Source organism: Gossypium hirsutum, chromosome A11 (assembly GCF_007990345.1).
Source record: "Gossypium hirsutum isolate 1008001.06 chromosome A11, Gossypium_hirsutum_v2.1, whole genome shotgun sequence".
NCBI classification, from domain to species: domain Eukaryota; kingdom Viridiplantae; phylum Streptophyta; class Magnoliopsida; order Malvales; family Malvaceae; genus Gossypium; species Gossypium hirsutum.
The window spans coordinates 9,733,987-9,756,046 of NC_053434.1; the positions used below are offsets into that span (position 1 = coordinate 9,733,987).

A 22,060-nucleotide genomic window follows, 5' to 3' on the forward strand; every position below is an offset into this window, starting at 1 on the left:
TGAACTCTAATAGAATTTTATTGATGATCAAATAAAGAGAGATATCCAGAAACAGACAAGGCATTACAGATTGCATAACCTATTCCAACTCAACATGAGGAGGTCTTCGTTTCTCGCGTGTGCTCTTTTTTAACGCTTGCTGACATGGCGGCTGATCTGGCACCTACCGGACTAAAGGCTGCTACTGTACAGTATTCGTAACAACTAGCTTTTCATTAGATTGATATACCGATAATGTAATGAACTAATACATCACATCAAAAGAAAAGAAAAATGAAAAAGGTAGTGAGGAGTGAGGACCAGCACAGCAATCAGTCTAATAATCTAACATCATTGCTTTTGTTTTATTTAAAATAGCTAGGCATATTCAGGCAAGAAAGTACTTTGTAACCCTGTAAAGCAAATTAATATTTAATAGCTAGAGCCATTACAGATGAAGTTGCTGCTGGTTTGGTTCTGTAGGGGGCTAGAGCTATGCTAGCTTAGGTTTGGGTTTGCGAAAAAGCAGTCACTGTGGAAGGTAAATGGGCAATAAATCCAATACCTCCCAGTGGACCATACCTACCAGCTTGATGCAACTTTCACTTTTACCTTAGCTGATTGGTTGATTTAATCAGATATGGTATACTCTACACAGTATATGTATAAAATAGCATAGCAGCCAATGCCATGGCAAAGCAAATAGAAGAGTGCTTGTGCTTGCGCCTTTCAACCCTACATCTACAGCCTACGAATTACTGATTCGTTAGACCATCAGCATTCCGGTTTCCTTCCTTGAAGATATATTTGATTTTAATATATGAGATAGTAGTTCGGAGCATCTGGAATCATCAACTAGAGTAACAAGAATAATGTTACCAACATCTAAGTTAGAGACGAGGATAATAATAAAAATTATAGCATCAACTTCAGCTTCAAGATGAGCGATGTTCAAATCAATTACTAACTTAAACCCATAATTCCGCCTTGATACTACTGGCCTTAGGGATGTGTCAGAAACAACCCTTAATCCAGTTTCCCTCATGAATCTCTTATAAGTGCTCCCGCACCTGCCTTCCCCGGAATGCCACACGTCATCTGCATTCAACTTCTTCCATCCTTATGTGCGTGTGGGAGGGGGGGGGTTGCCATTTAACCATCACGGCTATGTGGGTGTCTGATTTTAATAGCAGGTGAGAAAGCAAAGAATTCGAAAGCCCCTGCTACTGCTCTCTCTCGGGCAGCTTCCAGTCGTGGGTATCTGATTTTGAAAACAATGCAGTTACGTAACAGCCATATTTCCCATAAAGCGAAGGAGAAAGCTAAATACCATGTAATTAGTTTTTGAACATTGGTCAAAAGCGATTACAATGTAGTTAGTCTGGTAAATCAATACTGTGAATTGTGCTAATTGTGCTAACTTATTTTCTTAATCATCTATGACTACAAAAACTCAGATATTTACGCTATACTGTTCTCATTATATGTTATTTCACAAGCACAAAAGCTATACATTAGAGATGCATCGTCCAAAAGCTTAATTAAGACATAAAATTAGTGCTCCCAAAGATTAATCAAGAGCCCTAGAGCTAAAGCATTAGGAAGGAACATGCAAGTTTCATAGGCATCTTGTTTTTCAAACAAACAGCAAAAAACATTGTAAAAAGAGAAACTAAACAAGTCATTGGATTCTCTAGTAGATGAAGCTATAAATCTAGCCAGTATTACAGAGGATACATATTTATGGCCAAAACTTAATTTGACAAGTAGAGGATAAAGAAAATAAATGCCTGAATAGGCTGCAAAACTAGTTGCAGAATGGCAGCTATGTCTAATAAATGCACATCTCTTTATCTTTAAGAATAATGTGTGCATGTTTCACCATACCGCACTGATTTCCACAATTTATTATATGCTGTTGCATATCCATTTCTGTTTGAATCGGGTGGCAAATAAATGTGAATTAGGAGAAAATTTAAGGAGTTTTAGCACTTGCCCTTCTGTCAGATTTACTTGAATTTGAGTAACATCAAGTCATTAGCCAACCACTGTATTTACATTATAAACAATAGAATGGATGCAACATGAAGAGACACAACTTGGTAACTGAAAATTTACACCGAGTATACCTAACAAAAGGGAAAGCATTTAGCAGATAGACATATTACAGTAGAAAAAAGAATTTAATGGATCGAAAAGGGGGTGGGAGGAGAGAAGAGAAGGATAAAGAAGCCCACAACTAATTTAAAGGACACACATTGTTCATAAGAAACAAAAAAAAAAAAAAATTTCATTGGAATGTGGGCTTAGCACAATATAATGAGAAAGCACCAACTTTTTTCCCTTGCACAAACTGTAACCGTGTGGGGTTCTAAAAAGCCAAAAAAAAAGAAAAGAAAAGAAAGAAGATAACCTGAAAATAATGCAAAAGTTGAGGAGACCCAAAAAGAAATTGCATAACAAAGACATTATTATTAGGGCAAATCATGGGGCATATCTTGGTTTTTCCCAGCATAAGATTAAACAACATTGCCCATGTTCACAGTCCATGATGTCATTGTCATCCAATTCAACCAGTTGTGACTAAATATAACATGCTGATGCCATGAAAAGTGGATCCTAGTTGCTTAAGAAAAAATCAGATAATAGTTGCTAAGAAAAAAAAATCTAAACAAAGCATCATGTAAAAGCTGTAAGGGCTTTGGATTTCACCTTTGCTCACTGCCTTGCAAGGCAGGGGAATGATTGATAGTGTATAGTGTAAACTTCAAGGTGAAGAAACTAAATAATTAAAGCAAACTCTTTAGATTCAACAACTAAGCAAAGCAATCTGCCAATTAAAATGGGAAAAAGTGATTTTACAAAGTTGGCTCCCAGTAAACCCGAGAAAAAGAAAAAGTAGTCAATTTGAGTTATAATTATTATAGTATTAATCCATAGTTGAGAGTTATTCAATAGTTAAAGGCTCATTCTGACTATAATTTTCCTTTCGCTGTTAAATTTAAATGAACTTACATATCACTGATAAATTTAAATGCACTTACATATTGCAGGCAACCTGTAAACTGTAAAATAATCCCTAGAATTAAATGATTGGATATACCTTGAACAGTTGTACCTGTTAACAGTTTGTTCCTCGCATTTGTTGCTGTTTCCAGACCAGTCACATAGGGTCCTTGCCCTCAACAACTTTCGGCCTCTTGTAAATATAGAGACTTATGGTTTCCACTTGGTAAGCCTCCTAAGAGTTACAGATCTCAATAGGCTCAACTCTAACATCCCTATCTCTATTTACTTTATTCCCCTATCTCTATTTACTTTATTCCTTCTAAAGCCACACAAATCAGTACATTCCACTTAATAGCCTTCTAAAAAGGTACAACATTTGAATCTTCTTACCAAATAGGTATATGTGTGCTCAAAACTTTACGAATATTGTGTAGAACAGGTATACATTTGAGAATTAAAAGGTCCACAAAATAGCATGAGGAAGATTAGTTTAAAATTGCATATAGGTTACACGTAATGCCTCCTTTTATTGTAAATTTTAATGAAAACGTGAAATAAGCCACCAAGTTTCATGTTTAAAAGAACATAGATTACTACCATTCCGCTAAAAAAATGCAAATATCTACTAAAACGCTTACCCATAACATTTTGGCAGCACTGTCTCAAAATCTTATTCCTCCCAGCACCAATATCCAGTCTTCCCACCAGTTTTACGCTCAAGCCGTATATCTGTGACCTGGATATCTTTTGAAGCGGCCTTGCACATGTCATACACGGTTAATCCCGCTATACTCACAGCTGTCATTGCTTCCATCTCAACCCCAGTTTTACCTGTGCTAGCCGCTTCTCCTTCTATTTCAACACTAAAATCCTCAGGATTGAGTCTTAGGTCAACACGAACATGAGCCAAAGTGATGTTGTGGCATAAAGGGATGAGAGTGCTGGTGTGCTTTGCCCCATTTATGCCAGCAATTTTTGCCACAGTAAGAACATCCCCCTTAGCCATCTGGTTGGCCAAGACCAAATCAAACACCTTTTTCCCCAAAACTACTTTACAACTAGCAATAGCAGTTCTGCTACTATTTTCTTTGGGTGAGACATCTACCATTTGGGCTTTCCCTGTGCTGCCAACATGGGACAGACCAGGCTTATTTTCACCTAAATGATGAGATATAGAGCTCAGTTCTTGAGCTGCAAACTTATCATTAGTAGAACCCAAAATAACATGAGAGTTATGGTGGGCATCTTGAGCCATGCAGCTTCTATTTCCAGAATTGGCTAGTCCTTCTGGAGGAGGTTCACCAAAGACAGATTCCATTTCCTGAAACCAAAATTTGGAGATTAATCACATGCATTCTAGTTTCTGTTGAGAGTAAAGTACTTGTAGTAGATTTTAATAATAGGCATAGCACTTGTCATGGTGAGACAAAATAAGAGGCATTGAACCGCGGCTTCAATTAGATACATCAAATCATAGAAAAAACAAACAAATCCTTATGGTTTCGGTTCAATAATTGTCATATTTCCGCAAACGTTAATTAACGAACAAACAAAGAATAAGAAAACAATGGATATCTCTTAGTTCTTATAAACACATAATAGCAATACCTTATTGAGTTCAGCTATGGTGCTTCCAAGGTCAAGGCTACCTTTACTGCTGAAGAACCTTGTAGAGCGAGGAACTATCACAGCAAGTCGACGAAGAAACATGACGCCAATAATCAAGACTGAGACAAAAAGTTACAGCTTTAGGATCTTAATTCTCAAATGAAAGCAGGTTCTTATTCAGGCATTTTCACAAACAAATTAGGGTTAATGATGGGAAGGGGGAAAGAGACGATATTTTATGTTTTAAAATTTGTGAAAATAAGGTGAAATTATAGTATTAGAAGGTGAAAGAAAACAGGTTGAGCAATACAAAAATGGAATTTTCGGTAGATTGCAGTGACTAGTGAGAGTGTCAGTCAGTTCGAGTCTACGACTACGAGAAAGTAAGGTAACGGCTAGTCTGAGAGAGCTGATTGTGAAATGAGTCAAAGACAATCGGCCACTCAAACGCACCGTTCGAGCTGTAATTGCTAATATAGCCATCTGTTCTGTTCTGTTTTTTCTTTTTCTAATTTTGCTAAAGTACTATTAAGGCCCATTTTTAATGATTTAAAAATCAATTGAACCCTGGTTGAAAAGTCTCTTAATTGAATTTAACAATCAATCAATTGGGCCCCTGTAATTGTCATTTCCTTTCAGGCCAACTCCTGAGTTGTTTGATTAATCCACATGACGACATGTGATTGGATCAGATTTTTTTGACTAAATTAAAGAATTAAGAAATTAAAAAAAAAAACCTTAATTTTCCGGCAACCATCAATCAAACCAGACCACCTCTTTGGCATCAATTACAGGCAACTATTAAGCCCCACATGGTTTCACCATTATCCTTTCGAATACTCCACCATTTGCATTCACACCACCATTAACCCATCATCAATCACCTTTAAACCCAACTCCTGTGCACTCACCACCACCGAACCACCCAACACCTCTTGCGCACCCTCCATTGCCATTTAACCCATACTCCTCACAGCTCACCATCAACCAGCAACCCATAATCCTAACAACTCACTATCAACCAGTAAGCCCCCTGCACTGTTGCTCATCAAGAACCTCACCATCATCCTCAAACCTTGACCCATTTTACCAAACTCGAGACTTAATCAAACCAAAATACCCAAAACAATAATAGATACCAAATGATAAGAAACCATGAACCAAAATCTCAGCAAACAAAAAAAAAAAAAAAGAGGAGAGATCCGAGTTGAAGTCTGCATCAAAAAAGGGAAAAAAAATCAGAAGTTAGAGAATGTGAGGCTCGGAATATTTTTTGCTTAATCCGAACGGTCGAAAGTTAACTGCTGACGAAAGGAGCAACATACTAGAAAATCAAGTCGGATCAACAGGAGCATAGGCAGGTCGAGGCTAAAGGTTTGATTTTGAGCACTTTGGGCTAGGTTCTCGGAAATCTTGATCGCGGAAATTGAAGAGGATGGGGAGACCTTCCTTTTGGTGGCGTTGCTGACGCAAACAAAAGCCGGAGTGTGGCCACGAGGGGGGTTTGAGCGGTCCATGGTGGGAGGGGAGTGAGAGTGACATTCAGTCGATGGTGGTAAGAAGATTTTTTTTTTTTCGTTTATACTTTTTTTTTATTTCATAAATTTATTAATTTAATTTAAATTTCATGGCATTAATAACGTAATAATAGAATAATTTCTAATCTAATTGCCACGTGGGTTAATCAAACAAGTTAGCAAGGACTTAACGGGCTCATAAGTACCTTAACGGAGATGACAATTAAAAATATCCAATTGATTGTTAAATTTTAATTAAAAATTTAATTGATTGGACTTTTTAATTAAAGCTCAATTCATTTTTAAACTATTTTCAAGAGATTTTTTTTAATATTTTAGTTCTTTTTCTAAAAATATTTTCATTTTTTTGTTAAATAATATATTTTAATTAAATATTTAAAATATTTTTTTTTCAAATTTAAGTTTAAGTTTTTATATTTTAATTTCGAAACATTTTTATTTAAATATTTTAATTTTTCAATCTAATTTTATTATTAGTGGCTGTAATAAAATAATCTTTTTAACTCTCGTCGAGAGTGTTCTCTGAAGGATAAATAATTTACTAAAAATGTATTTTAATTTAATAAATTCTCGACCATATAATTAAGGGACGAAATAAGCGACCACGATGCTCAACCTTATGATTTGAGTTTTACACTTAGAAACCAAATTCACATGCTTACACCACGAATTCAGGTTACCCCTCCCCTCTCATCAAGAATCCATTTAAAGCTAATCACTTATATTTATTTAAAGATCAGAATATTCATTTTGAAGATTTAATAAAAATATTAAGTTTAACCTAAAAATTCATTTTAAAATGAATCATAACTTGATTTGATCTAGTTTCATTTTTAAGTTTATAATAAGATTTTTTTTCTTTAATCTATATTATATAATTTATATATAATATAAAAATAAATATGCTATGATTATTGAAAAAAATCATAATGTAAATATTAAAATACGTGTTTGGTTGTTTACTTCTAAAATTTTAATATAATGCATTAAAAAAAATTGTTTATAAAAAATAACTAAATATTAACAAAAATAATATAAATGTTTAAAAGAATTAATTTAAATAATATGAATAAGCTCAAGCATATTTAAAGTAGACATTTACAAATATAAATGAGTTTAAGCAAAATTTAAAATTTATATTTTAAACCGAATTTAAATAACTATAAATATTACTGATATAATACATGAACTCGACTTAAACTTGACATGTTCCGACACTTACTCGATTTGTCTTTGTCATATGTGAGGTGTAGTTATTAAATTTATAAATAGAGAGAGAGGGAGAGAACAAATGTAACAAATTAAAATGGACCAAGAACCGCGTTGCAAATTACAGAAAGAACAAAAAAGCTGGCCAATGTTGTTATTGTTCTATCATGGCTAATTTATGTCTACTAACAATTAACATTCTGCTTGACAAAACATTTACAAGGTGATTGGTGCAATTTACAACTTCAACCTTGAGGAGCAAAAAAGGCCAGTAAAATAACGCAATCCAATTATGAACAACCCCATCCATCGGATATTTACAGGCTAAACTATTGAACCCCAAATTAAGATTCTAAAAGTTTAGATATATCTTACACCTGATTAGGCGTCATCAGACTTTGGGCCTCTTTCACAGTTGAACTAACAGCATAGAGCACCATCTTTTTTACCTGTAGATGAGAAAATCCAATGAAATCTGTCACATAATTACTCACTTTCGTCTAATAGAATCTCTAAAGGCAATTCATTATCTACGTTTTTAATTTTGATAGATCACCATAATGCCTGCAGTACGATAAAATCATCTTCTTCTTAAACTTCTGGACAATTCAGTAGATGATATTTTGTATGCATGTCAAAATTCAATGATGAGTGCAAGAAGAGATGATTAAGAAGATTGGAGAATTTTCTTTTTCTTTTTTCATTTTAATTCTGAAAATGAATTTACCTGTCAACATGAAACTAACTTCCTTTACTAACTAACCCAAGTATTAACATGTCTAGTTGATTCTCTACACTCTCCCTCAACTTAGAAGTAAAATAACCATGCTGCTGCATTTCAAGATTTCTTGTGATGATTTCTACAAGTTGCCCTTTTATGGATATATGTTGGGTTTGAATAAGATTTTCCCGAGTTTTCTCCCTCTATCTGTTCAGTTCTTTTATGATATATTGGATTGGCAATAGAAGTGTTTAACATATTTTATTCTTACTTAAGTTTAACTTAACTCAAAATGTAAACCTAAAATCTTACTTAAACCTGTTAAATGGTAAATTCAAGCCTAATAATATTAATTTTTAATTTTTTGAAAAATATTTATATTATTTTTAATTTAATATTTAATAATTTTAAATATTTCTCATTTATTATTCTTTTATGCAAGGGTAAAGGATGAGACAATACGATTTGAACCCATGTCAAATACTTATTTGACAAGAGTTTTAACCATCACCCCATAGAAGTCAAGATTTGTTACTAAAGATTTAATTTCTATCTATAGGAAAATTAAGTTCTTTTGCCCAACTCATTTTTCGAGTCTAAGGATTTTTCTAAATACTTTCAAATTTCGAGTAGACCTTTGGGCTTGGATGAGTAGCCTTACCCATGTCTAATTGGTAGCAATTTCAAGGGCTGCTTGGTTGTAATAGACAGCTTGATGGGTCTTTTGTCTTCAAATCCAATTTCCATTACGAGTCCTAATAACTAAACAAGTTTTGCATTAGTGAGTGCCATCCTCCTGTATTTAGCTTTGATTGAGGACCTTGAAATAGTATTTTGCTTCAACTTCTAGGATATAAAAGAGTTTCCTAGCTTTCTGTAGAAATCTATCATTGACTTTCTAGTCATAAGACAAGAAGCAAAATTAGAAATGCAATATGCAACTAATTTTGGAGAACCAAAGGCAATAAAAAGAATGCCTTGTCCTGGATCCTTCTTGATATACCTTAACAATTGGATGAAACTTCGTAATGCGACTTTTTTTACTTCTACATGAAATGGCTTAAATTGTCAACTGCATATGTGATGTTGCATCTCGTGTGTTTTAAAAACAAGAGCCTTCCTATGAGCTGTTGATAAAGAGTTTCATCTTCAAAGACTTCATGAATATCTATCTGCAAATGCTAATAATCATTTTTGGTGGAAATTTTTTATTTTCCAACAGAATGCCGGCTGTTTTGGCTCCCTCTAGCCTTGTGTCTAAAATAAGTTCTGAGACATATTTTCTCTAATTCAAAACAATTCCAACTTTTGACCTTACTGGTTCAAGGGTCCTTTATTTTGAAATGCTGGTGTATTATGAACTTCAAATATGATATTAAAACAACATCATTTGTATGGTCAAGATCATCCACATATAAAAACAAAACAACAATTTTACGTTCTTGTCTTTTAGTGAACATTGAGTAGACATGCTTCCTCTGAGTAACCATCACCAAAGAGAGCTTTTGTAAGTTCTAAATTCCATTGGTGAGAAGCTTGCTTCAAGCCATAAAGGAGCTTGAGAAACTCACATACTCAATCCTCCCCATGATTGTGAAATCTTGATGGAAGGTCCATGTATACCTTTTGTACACATCCATTTGATACATAGGCCAATTGAACATTGATACTGTAACAATAACAAGCTTCTCAGTAACTTGTTTTGCAACCTGAAAAAGGTGACGCACTAATCAATTCCTTCCTTCTAGCCATATCCCTTTGCCACTAAACATGGTTGAACCTTTCAACCTATCCATTGGCACTTTATATACTCATTTGCAACCAATAGGAACTATCCCATACAGTATGGGAATTATTTTTCATGTGTCCTGTCTCCTAACACTTCTTATTTTTACTTATTTTTTTATTATTTTGGCCCTAATTCTTTTCTAGGATCACTTTGACCCTTAACCTTTAAATTTAGTAAAATTATTTTTTTATAGAAAAGTTAATTGAATTGTTACAATTTAAACAACACAACCGTAACAATCAGCATGACAATCCACATTTCCTTCATTGTTGACGTGCACAAGTTTTTAAAATTTTTTATGAACTTTTTCTTAAATCTTTTAAATCTTTAAAATAAATTTTATGTATTTGTTTTAATTTTTATTGTTGATGATAGTAATCTTACGTTAATGTATCATATTGACTAGCAAAAACTTAGGGATCGGACTAGCATAGAATTAGGAAGTGTAATCTTTGATATATCCTTCTTTGTATATATAACTACTAGTATAAAGAGGATATGTATTACGGTGTACATTTATATAGAAATGGATTTAGAATATTTCCCTTTTCTCTATTTTTCCTCTATTTTCCTCACGGCTGAAACAACCATAATAGAAATAGAACAACAACCTTATTTCTTCTCTATTCTCTTCTTTCTCTCTCAATTTCACATGGTATTCTGCTAAACCACTCTCATCGCCCCTCCCATTAAAATATGTAGCCTTTGTCGACCCTCCGGTCGAAATATCATTGCCAGAATCGGCATGTGTAGCCCACACACGCACCACAAAGGTTTCTACTCATTTCCTACGCGCTGGTATTTGAAAGTGCATGCACCACCCTCCGGCCATCGTTCTCCTCCATGAGTCTTCATGAAGGTTTGTGCTGTCCGTCCCCCTCCAGTGGTGCTGCCCCCGTATAGTTTCAACCTTAACTTCTATTTTAATTAATTTTCTTTCACCCTTGCTATGGATCCTTCAAGTTCTACCAAACTTTTCTTCTCTGCTTTCTATAATTATTCTACTATTACTACTATCAAACTATCATGCAATAATAATTATGTTTCTTAGGTTGCTTCTGTCGAATTGTGATTTATGGGGAAAGGCTATAGAGAACGTCTTAAAAAAGATGTTAATGCCGTTGATGAAAAGAGTAGAGATTATTAGGTTAAACTTGATCCCAATTATGTAGCCTGCTATGACATTCGCTTGAGCCAAAGTTACTTACATTGCTATAGTCTTGCAAAACTTCTTACAGAGTTTGGCTAAGGCCAAGAACCTATATACTAATGATATTCAGTGGATCAACAAAGTTATTTCAGATCTTGTCCATCTACAGTAAAGTCAATAAGATATATGACTAGTTATTTGGGTCAAGTTGAATTGTTGAAGGATGAGTTTAATGTTGTTATGCTTCTTATCAAGAAATTTGGGTATCAGGAGAAGTAAAGGGATAAATTCTTTATGGTTCTGGCTCTGATTGGATTGCGTACATATTTAGCTTCGATGAAAATCATATTAATACTAGCTCAACCATTCCTATTCCTGATTAGATAACTGCTTGACTACTTCGCATCTCCTTAACTTAAGCTCAATGAGAGGTATAATCATCTATGCTAACCATTTAGGATACAAGCCCACAAGGCGATGGTAAAAAAGGAAGAAGGAGAGAGCTTAGCCTCATAGCACCTACTATGATCAAAGTGGGCACATATGTGAAATTTGTTGGGCTTTACATGGGAGATTCTCTTGCAATAATCCATCCATTGCACATTTAACCCAAGTTTAAGGAGATAGGACTATTCCGCTTCTAATTTCTCATACATAAAGATGAGTCAAATCTATCACCTTATCTAAATCAGATTATGATGAATATTTATAATATCAAGCCTTGAAACAACAATTCGATAATTTTGTTGCTGGTGTAACTCATTTTTCCTCAAATGGACCTTAGATATTTAACTTAGATGTTTTCGACCATATTTCTAGTAATAAAAATAATTTTATACTCTCACCTCTCCTTCTTCCTCCACTACAAGTAACTTAGCTAATGGATTTCAATCTTTGGTCAAAGGTGTCAAGAAAATTTATCTCATCTCCGCTTTGCCTTTACCTTTAATATCAGTTGTATATGCTTCAGAATACCCTTATAACTTGATTTCCATTAGTAAATTTTCTAAGAAATTTAATTGTCCAATCAATTTTTATTTCCACTCTGTTTTAACAACCCTCTAACAAGTATATGTTTTTCATTCAAACACTCTATTATATTATGGATTATGAACACATCAAATTTGATGAATTATGCCAAGAGAAGAGAAGGGTTACTTTCTGAATTAAAATTTTCATCACTATTGTTAATTTTAACGATTTAAATACAAGTAGTTTGAACTATAAGAATAAATGGTTTTAAACAAACAACTGTATCACTTTCAAGTATCCATGTAATCCTAATATGATCATCAACAATGGTTAAGAATAATTTATGACATTTATAGGTAGATATACGATATGGACCCCACAAGTCAACATGAAAGAGAAAAAACAATGTCACAACATGATTAGACAATTGGAAAATGTAGTGAAGATTAAATAACAAGAGGACAAACAAAATATTAAACAACATGATTTTGGCTTTGCCTCCTAACATTTTCACTTTTGTTATTTTGACCCTATTTTTTTTTTCACTTTGGCCCTCAAATTTTAAATTTTAGTCAAATTACTTTCTTTTTAAAAGAAAAAATTTATAGTACTATTAAAATTTTATCGGCATTGGCATGACAACTCACTCGACAATTGATATATACTTCATAAAAAATACAAAATTATTAAAATATTCAAAAAGACTTCATAATTTTTATTTTAAAAATTCAAAAAAGTATGAAGTTTTCACTAAACTTTAAGATAAAAATAATAATTTGACTAAAATTTTGTTGAGGATAAAGGTGGTTTTGCCAAAATGGATAAAATTAAAGTAAAAAAATAGATAAATGTTGAGGGCTAAATTTATTATTATGCTAATAATTTTTATTCAAAATTTTATTTTGGAAAAGAGACATTTAGTTCATTTTTGACAATGATGCATGTCTACATCCATTATGCGAAAGAGATTATTCTAATTAATTCATATATATATATAAAAACCACAATGAAAGATACAGAAGCTAACTTAGTATATGAATGAATTTGATATGGCAGACCTTATTCTTTATCAGGATAAAATGAAAGAAAGCAATTTAGATCTAGGGTGCATTTCGAAATGGAAAGCAAATCTTAATGAAAATCTGGTGTGTAGAGAATGCTGGTTAGATTATCATCAATTGGAAGAGTATATGAGCCAATACGTGTAACGGGGATTGCTTCACCATTAGACAATTGGACAAAACTTGATTAAGAAGAGCAAGAAATTGGAGATTTTGAACATTGCAAGTCAGATATCATATGATTAGTAGCCCGTGTGTTCAAGATCCATTCTAAGGATGATATTTTGATAGAGGTGAATCTAGAAACCATACCTGTCATATTGCAGTTGCATCAACAGATATTCCCTTATTAAGTAATCCCAGAATTTGTTGATACTATGCTTGAGTAAAGACTAAAGCCTGTTGAGATGTCAAAGCGTCATTTCCATCTAAACATTCCAAGGCAATAACATGATTTGCTGAGGATGATAAACTTAGATTCCTTTTCTCTGTAAATTTGAAATCTGATGGGTATCCAATCAGTCAGCAACAATTCTCTTTCTTGTGCACTTTAACTTTGCCGTCTTTAAATATACCATTGAACTTTTTTTTTATTTGTTGAGCATTCGAAGATTACAAGGCAGTAGGCGCAAACATTGCTTTGGAATTTAAAGCTGCAGAGTGTTGCCTTGTGACTCTTCTTGGACAAGCATAGAACATGCTTGATTAATTGTTGGCAAAGGCTGCATGGAGCCTAATTTAGTAATAAAAAACATTCCTAAATAAGCTACTTTAAAAAAAATATATTTCTCCCATGTGAAAAATTGGCCCAAAAGTACTTTTATCAAAAGTCGAAAATTTTAAATTCTTCTCAAAAGTATTTTTTTTCCAAAAACACTTTGGCCTTAGTAAAATACTAATCTTAATAGTGTTATGGGTTCATTTAGACCCATCAAAAACTGAAAGAGCCTTTGTTGTGTAACATGTTGAATGTTTTCCTTGACGCATCACGAGAACAAGCGGCATTAATGCATCAAATTCAGCCTATAACAATATGATTGGAGTAGAATAGATAAAGATTGACGAGATACCTTGCACATGAGAAGGAATTTCTTGATGGAGAAAATAAACCCAAGTACCATCAACCTTATCGCGCCTTTCTTCAATATCTTGCCAAACTAAAGAAGCACTTGATACAAAGATGATTCTTATTAAAAATACTTTGTAAACTGCATTCAAAATCCAAGAAAGAACAATGGGATTACAGCGCTCCAATTAATGATGAAAGATGGGATCATAAGATTCCTTTTGGCAAACTCCATCAACAAAGCCCAATTTATTCTTTGCCAACAATGTAGAGCGCATCTAACGCCTCCAAACATTTGTAATTCTCAAACCCCAATAGTTGGTTCGAAACAAGAAGCGTGCCTAGTGTATTTGACAGATGAAAGTACAACAGATGGTGGGAATCAATAGAGATTACAGCTGCAAAACCTCCATTGCTGAATTCATGCTCGTTCACAATTGTTGCAAAGTTCCAAACACTCCAATTTGAACCAAGTAAAAAAACTTAAAGAGACAGCAATGAATGTGATAAAATCACAATACCAAAAAATATAAACTGTATAACCGAAAAACATATCAATCAAGAACAATGAAAAACAAAGAAAAGATGAAGGTAATCGGAGTCTTTGGTAGGCTTTGATACCATGTCAAAATTCAACAATGAAAGCAAAAGAGATGGTTGAGGCAAGAGGATGGGAGAATTTTTTTAATTCTGAAAATGCATTTATCTTAATTACAAAGAGCTGTGAACATATATAGAATTCTACCACTAACTACCCTGAACCTAACTTACTTTACCAAGTAACCCTACAACATAAAAACCTAACTTAAGTAGGAGAGACAGTTGAATATGTCCATTCCAAAGGCTTTTCCAAGTTAAGCATAACATCATTAAAATTGGCTACCAAATGCATTCTACTTAAACCTATTCAAACAAATAAAGAAATTAAATTCAAATTTCTTACCTCTAACTTGTCCTCCTTGGCTCTATGGTTCTTTGGGAGCTTACGGAACTCATTAGTTAATCGAAGGCATTCCTCAATGTTGTCGGGAGAAACAAAATCCAGTGCAACCTTAATACAAGACTAGTAAAAGAGAAAATAGGAAGTTAATGGAATTAATAGAGCAAGATGAAATTTAAGACATTCTACACATAAGATTGTCAGTAGCCGAGGGATTACTTGTCTATTTCTCACTTGATGAGGGCATCCGGCAGGAATGAAAACAGCCTCACCAAGGTATTGCTCAAATGTCCAAGGTTCCACATCTGCATTCAACACCAATTATTAATGACACAGTTGCGGTATGAATGATGGAACATTGTACTTTGCTATTGACTGATAAACAAAGAGAATATTCTTACCAAATTCCTCTTTCAGTTGCCTTTTATGCCTCTCATTTAAGAAAAGAGTCTGATCATGAATGGGATGAATGACCTGAGAAAAGTAGTTCAGCTCTCCAGTATAGAAAACATACTAAAAGTTCAACAGTGGCAGTAAGGGTACTCACTGAAATTACAGGAAGATTGTTAACATGGCGAAATTCCTTCTTGTGCTTTTCCAAATACTGAATGATTTTAGGAACATCCTGCTTGCGAAAGATATCCCAGACAGCACCACCTTTGACCAGTTCTGAGTTATCATCATTTCCTATATCCTTGACAGCCTCTTGGTCTGATTCTTTCGAAACAGGGACACTAAGTGCACAATCACCAGAGAATGAAATCCCAAACTTGTCTTTCCTCGTTACCACCATGTCGTTTGAACATTTAATCTTTTCTAGGTAGGATGCACTCAAATCAGCTAAACCTTCGCTCTCAGTTACCACTGCATTGACATCAAAAACTGCATAATCAGTAGAGATTGTCAATTTTCCAACAAAAAAAATCTCTTTCAGAACATCCGCACCATTAGAAGAATTGTTTCCTCCACCTTTAGATTGGTTTACGCTTTGCTCGTTTAACTTCACAGTCACGTTTTCTGCTGTGGCAGCATTTAACTCTGAAGAGTAGACATTTTCATCCATTTGGTCCTTTCCTGAAATATTTTTGACCTCTTTCTCCAATCTTAAACTATGATCCATTCTTCTTGTTTTCAAGTAATGCTTATCTACCATGCTGCTTGATGGAGATCTCTCCATTTCAAAATTTTCCATCTTTTTATCAGTTCTCCCTTTGTCATTATTTTCTGGAAATGACTCTGCTTCTACCTTCACATTATGCTTCAAGATGCTTGATTTATTATTCAAATTTTCAACAAACAGATTATCCCTTTCATCTGCACTGCTAGACAAAGAGCATTTGTTTGGTTCAACTTTCGGCATATTTGAAGTTAATTTTCTGTCACTATTTTCCTCGAAGGAGCCTTTTTCAGGGTTATTATTAACCCCTTGTGTCACACCATTTTTATTAAAATCAAGAATGCGAGGATTTGAATCATTTACTTGAAGCAACTCTGTCCCAATACTATTGTTTTCCCAATTTTCAGAGGAAACAGAATGCCCCATTCCAGGCTTTGATTCATCCAATCCAGCAATCTTTAGATTCCAGGAATCTGGAACGGGTGGATTAGCATTTGATTGTTCGTTATCCAGTTTCCCTTCCTTTATGTGTTTCTCTTCCAACAACAAGTGCCCATGCTCCATGCTTCCATTCTTTGCGCAATCAGTAACAATGATCTTGTCCCCATGGGTTGTCTTCAATAATCTTTCTTCCATTCCAACCTTAGCTTTATCTACACCCCCATATAGCTCTTGCATGTCTTCCGCAGCATGCATGTTCTGCATGCTTTCTATCTCTTTGCGTTGCCAGGGAGCAATTTTCACCTTAGTTGTGTGGGTCAATACATTTACCTATAATCATATCTATAAAACATTAGAGAATTGAAGTCTACGGAGAAAAATGCTAGGTATCATTGTCTTGCCACATAAGATGAAAGATGTAGATGAAACAATACCGCATCAGACATGTCACAATGCAACTTTGTTACAGAATCGCCTCTACCAAGTTCTTCAGAGAATCCGTATGCAATATATGTCTTGGGTCCCATATCTGGCTTCAATGATCCCTCTGGAAGCCGTGCAGCAAGGTTTAAAAAGCCAAATTTTGGATCAGCGTAGTCACTGAAAGGGAGTGCAGCAATAAATTCAGCATTATGCCTGGGCAAACGTTCTTCAAATAAGGTTGATGAAGGCCAATCCTTCAATTTCAACATTTCTGGCCAGCAAGTGTTGTGCATACGACCCTCTAAGTAGCCCATGAAAAATTGGTGAATATTAATTTCGACCTACATGACACTAATAAACATGTTAGATCTACAGAAATTATAACATTCAACAGAAGTTAGAGGTTACATAACTAATAACTAACCTCACACCAATCTAAGCAATCAATGGCCCTTACGCTTCGAGTCTCTTCTTTGAATTTTACATTGGAACCTGTTTCTCTGAAAGCCCTCCACATGACCATGGGTTCCCAACTAAGACCAGATGTTTTCTCTAGAACATTACGGACAATCACAGGTTCACCCCTCATCCAATGCCTCTGAAAATGCTCACTTTCATCGTCTGATCTATCAAGAGCATTTGGGCAGAATAAGTAGTTATCACAACACTCTTTCCTGTTAGCTGCATGCCTCACATTAGAACTACTGTTGCTGTTTCCATCTAAAGCATTTGGCTGGCATGAAGAACATTCCATATAGAAATCAACGTCAGGTGGCTTGTATTGACTGGTAATGTCCTCGGCATTATTTATCAGCTTAGTTACCCAGTTAGCTTTAAAAACACGCCTCAACTCAAGTGTAGAAGAACCACAACCTCCATAGTCACTTGGAGGACATGGAATGCTACCATTAGCATTAGCTCGCCAATCAGGCAAATGAGAAGATGTAACAGCTTTATCGTTACTGTGTGAATGCACTTGGCTTTCCCATCCATGTCTTCTCCTTGCTGCATTACTTTTTTCATCCTTCTCTATAGTTTGAAAACTTGCTCTTTCAACTAACTGTTGGCTGGATGTTTCTGCTTCATTAGCACAAGGTTGGCAGCCTTCTCTTAGCTCTTGACAACAGATTAGGCATAAATCATAAGAACATCTGGAGCAGCTTCTGTGAAAATTAACAATTGATGTATTGCAGTTGTCACTGTCGTACAAAAAAATGCACAGTTCCTTCAATTAAGTTCAAATTTGATAACTAAGTCTCAACGGATTTATTTTTAACAAGTTCGAAAACATACCAGTACAAACGTTCGCTTTTGTCCAACTTAGACCTTGTTATATCAATTTCTGCCAATTGAGATCCTAACATACAAAGGCGATAAGAATATCAAGCATAAGGAGCATAAACTAATTTCATTTACAAGTGCTTTGTGTCATTTTTTACCTTTTATGTCTGCTTCAATCTCTATTTCAGAGCTCTGCTCCCTGTATATATGCTTAAGAACTGGGAGAGCTTTATGAAGCAAATATTTTAGCCACTCCAATTTGACACTGGCCTCTATATCCTTGCGGATATCCTGTCAAAGAACTATAAATAATCAAGAATAACAACCACAAAAGAAAGCGGAAACGACATGCACATTAGGCAGTTAGATTACATAGAGAAAGAAATTAAAGGCTTCTACCTTGACAACCAAAACTTCACGCAAACAAGCTTTACAATTGCAATTTCCACGACAATACGGACATACAGCCTCAACTTCATCCCTTGTTTTCTCCGAATACCTATTTCAGCCCAAACAATTCAGCTACATATATAAAAAGGTAACCAAAAGGGAACTAGTGTCAAATATGAGAACCCGAGCATGTTCAAGCATGGTCTTGTCAAAATCTGTATCGCTAAACTTACCACTTTTCAATGCACTCGTAACAATAACGCTTCCTTTGACAACTGGAACAAAAAACAACACCACTCTTGTCGTTCCTTTGGCACTGATGACACATTAAACTTCCAAATTCTTTGCTTTTACTCTTCTTATTCTGCAATGCAAAAGTTATTCTTTTGAGATATAGATCAATTTTGAACATGATGCAAATACATTGGATATAAAGCAGTTACTGCTTCATCAATACAATTTATTGATGCACAAAACTACACTTAAACAACGAAAATCCACTGTACTCATTTCTGTTGTAAAATATGAATGAAGCGGAAGCAGAAATTAAAGTACGCTAGCTGTTTCATATTTAAAATGGTATATATATGTTGAAATAACCTTCTCGACGGATTTTTTCTCTCTAGCGGCACCATTCCTAACAGCTTTAACGGAGGCTTGTTTTTTACGGGAATTAGCTTTTCCTTCACCGGAATCCACTATCTCCTTCACTGAATTTCGAGAACCAACCTTACTCCCCTTGATATCTTTCTCTTCCTTTTCGCGCTCCCTGGCCAACATCTCTGTCAAGACAAGCACGTCCCCTTCTTCCGATCCACCGCTCAACTCCTCCTCTCTACCATTCTTCTTCTTGTTCATTTCCGATCCGCTGAATTCACCTCCCACACTGCCACTTCTCTTTAACTTGCGGGATTTACAGTGGCTGTTATTATCTCCATCTCTGCGAATTCTTTTTTGAGCCTGTTTATGTCTTTGCCAGTTGTGCTTCTCGCAATACGAGCTTGAAGGCAACGCCATTTCGCTGCATCGCCACTTACCTAGACCGGCGCTTCTCCTGCAACGTTTACCCGACGGTGAATCCATGGCTAAGTAGGTAGATATTGTAACCTCTCGCTCAGATTGCCATTAGACGAAATCTTTGAAAGTTTGATTACTTTGAGATTCTTTCACAAGTTGAGAGGCGTTTTATGGTATACGGGCGGCAAAAAATAAGCTGAGAATTTATAAACATCTGCTCGAATTCCAATGCACTTGTACGAACAAATAGGCAAGTCCTGAAAGCGATGTGATTTGCCAAATCCGCTAGGGGAAAAGTTTCCCTAATTTCGGTTATTTTCTTGTTTTCACCGTTCTCTCGTAAATGTTACAAAGGGTTTGTTTGGAGATTAAAGATTAATTGAATGAAATTATCAAACTGTAATTATATATTTACATAATTTATAATTTTTAAAAATATCAATTATTATAAAAGGATTTTAGTGTTATAAAATAATTTCTAAATAAGTAACAAAAAATTAAAAATAAATCATTATATATATTATGTTAATCTATAAAAATAGTTGATAATATGATTATCGATAAAAATAATTGAAAAAATAAATTTCATATGTAATTTTATCTAATTATTCTATGCATATTCATTGTATTATTATCTCATTAATATTTAACATATATTCCTTCTCATCATCTATTTATTATTAATAAAGTATATCTGAATCTGAATATCCATAATTAAGATTATCAATATCTCCCCTTTTCATATGCACTTCGAAGTATGAATTATCTCAATTCTACATATGATTAAAGTTATCAGATATACAATAAACTAATACAATCCAACTTTATTTTTTATGTTATATTAAAGTGATATCGTTAATATATGAAATATTGTTATAGAACAACAAATGTCTTTTTAACCACATTTTGAAACCTTATATGTCTCAAATTAAAAAGCTCATAAGCTATTTATGGTACTTGTGTCTGGCACCATTCTTTTAAATGATATCATACCCTCACAGTATGGTGCAAAAAAACTTTTTGTATTTGTGTAATTAGTATTGACTTTATAATATTTGAGTTCACAATCCAAATAAATTTATATCTTTAATAACTTATATAAAGTCTCATATTAGGTTATATCTTTTTTATAATACATAAATTAAGTAAAAATAATATAATATTTATAATAAATAAATTTATAAATAAGATTTTATAAATTGTCTAATAATTCTTATAACACTTTTTATAAATAATATAATTTTTTATCATAATTTAAAAAAATTATAAATAATTTATAATAATATATATAACATTTTTTATGAATAACTGTAATTTTTATAAATAAATATATTATAATATTTTTATAAGACGTAAATTATGTTTTATAATAATCTTTTCACTAATATAAATTTTTAAATGGTTTAGTTACTATAATATTCAAACTATGCAAACATATTTGAAGATTAATATTTTATTAATATCCATAATAGAAAAGCATAAATAATAGTAAAATAACTTTTACAACAACTTATACTATAATAAAAGATATTTATATTTTTTAAAAAATTACATAATAATTTTATCTTTGAATTTTTTATTTAATTCCTAAAAGTCCATTTAACAAAATTAAATTCCTTATTCATAAGTGTGGTAAATTTTATTATCAAAATAAATCCATTCAATCAAAACTTTTCAAGAAATAAAAAAATATTTAAAATGAAAAAAAAATGTACTATAATGAACTATATAAGTTAATTAGTTAGTTCAATTCTTTTCAAACTTGTGTATATATATAGATTATTCTGTGAATTGGTTGTCAAGTTAGGAGTTATAAATTACCTAAAATAATAATAAATTTGTAACAATAAATAATAATTTATCATTGTAAATTACTTTGTTATATAACTATAAACATTGTATTAATATTAAAATAAATATTATAAAGCAAAATTAAAATAAATTATTATAAATATAATCTTTTACATTAAACAATGTAATGGTATAATTCTCGTTGAAATTATTAAATAATAAATGTACTTAGATTAAAAATGTCTATATCTTAAGTTTAATTTGTATATAACTACGACACTAATTACATTATAATTAATTTAATTTTATATTTTTATCTTTTTCACCTTAGTTAACATGGTTTTATCTATTTTTAATAATTAATTAGTATATGAATTTTAGTCGTGATAACTAATATAATATTTTTATATGAATCAAATTAGTTTATATGAATTTAATTATTAATAATAAACTAACATTACAATCTTACGTTAAATCTATGATGTGGGTCGATATTACTAAATTACTTAAAAGCTCTTTTTAAATAAAGAATTTAATATTAATATATTTTTTTATTTT

At 33.1% G+C, this 22,060-nt stretch overlaps 2 protein-coding genes and 1 long non-coding RNA gene across 12 annotated transcripts; 1 reads left to right on the top strand and 2 right to left on the bottom strand.

The window, feature by feature from the left end:
* LOC107909804 (cyclic pyranopterin monophosphate synthase, mitochondrial) lies at positions 1–6,342 on the bottom strand. Of its 4 annotated transcripts, XM_041080998.1 has the most exons (5): positions 5,922–6,340; positions 5,334–5,810; positions 4,597–4,715; positions 3,627–4,309; positions 1–1,240 (listed from the first exon to the last, which is right to left on the bottom strand). In XM_041080998.1, exons 3-4 carry the CDS (start codon positions 4,696–4,698, stop codon positions 3,659–3,661), a joined length of 753 nt encoding a protein of 250 aa, XP_040936932.1. In that variant the 5' UTR covers positions 4,699–4,715; positions 5,334–5,810; positions 5,922–6,340; the 3' UTR covers positions 1–1,240; positions 3,627–3,658. The 4 variants fall into 4 exon arrangements, with proteins under 4 accessions (XP_040936932.1, XP_016692953.2, XP_016692955.2 ...); XM_016837464.2 differs by having other exon boundaries at positions 1–4,309; positions 5,922–6,342; XM_016837466.2 differs by lacking the exons at positions 5,334–5,810; positions 5,922–6,340 and adding an exon at positions 4,912–5,307 and having other exon boundaries at positions 1–4,309.
* Positions 6,015–13,573, top strand: LOC121209735 (uncharacterized). The gene is made up of 2 exons (XR_005904826.1): positions 6,015–6,151; positions 13,129–13,573. It is a non-coding gene; the product is annotated as an uncharacterized lncRNA (long non-coding RNA).
* On the bottom strand, positions 7,427–20,055 carry LOC107909805 (lysine-specific demethylase JMJ25). 7 transcript variants are annotated; one of them, XR_005904825.1, is made up of 15 exons: positions 19,295–20,055; positions 18,928–19,058; positions 18,704–18,803; positions 18,463–18,595; positions 18,317–18,380; positions 17,448–18,222; positions 17,035–17,364; positions 16,012–16,930; positions 15,590–15,906; positions 15,444–15,516; positions 15,262–15,347; positions 15,046–15,165; positions 14,107–14,559; positions 13,349–13,758; positions 7,427–7,792 (listed from the first exon to the last, which is right to left on the bottom strand). XR_005904825.1 is itself a non-coding variant. In XM_041080997.1 (13 exons), exons 1-13 carry the CDS (start codon positions 19,775–19,777, stop codon positions 7,715–7,717), a joined length of 3,609 nt encoding a protein of 1,202 aa, XP_040936931.1. In that variant the 5' UTR covers positions 19,778–20,055; the 3' UTR covers positions 7,427–7,714. The 7 variants fall into 7 exon arrangements, 3 of the variants coding, with proteins under 3 accessions (XP_040936931.1, XP_040936929.1, XP_040936928.1); XR_005904823.1 differs by having other exon boundaries at positions 13,349–13,435; positions 14,107–14,443; positions 15,988–16,930; XR_005904822.1 differs by having other exon boundaries at positions 14,107–14,443; positions 15,988–16,930.
* Positions 20,056–22,060: the final 2,005 nt, after the last annotated feature.

Coding starts and splice junctions, on each gene's coding strand:
- LOC107909804 (XM_016837464.2), bottom strand. CDS start 4,698: ATGTTTCTTCGTCGACTTGCTGTGATAGTTCCTCGCTCTACAAGGTTC. Junction 4,310..4,596: donor CCATAGCTGAACTCAATAAG/GTATTGCTATTA, acceptor TTTTGGTTTCAG/GAAATGGAATCTGTCTTTGG.
- LOC107909805 (XM_041080994.1), bottom strand. CDS start 19,777: ATGGATTCACCGTCGGGTAAACGTTGCAGGAGAAGCGCCGGTCTAGGT. Junction 18,223..18,316: donor AAAAGCGAACGTTTGTACTG/GTATGTTTTCGA, acceptor TTTGTACGACAG/TGACAACTGCAATACATCAA. Junction 15,517..15,589: donor ACAATCTTCCTGTAATTTCA/GTGAGTACCCTT, acceptor TACTTTTCTCAG/GTCATTCATCCCATTCATGA.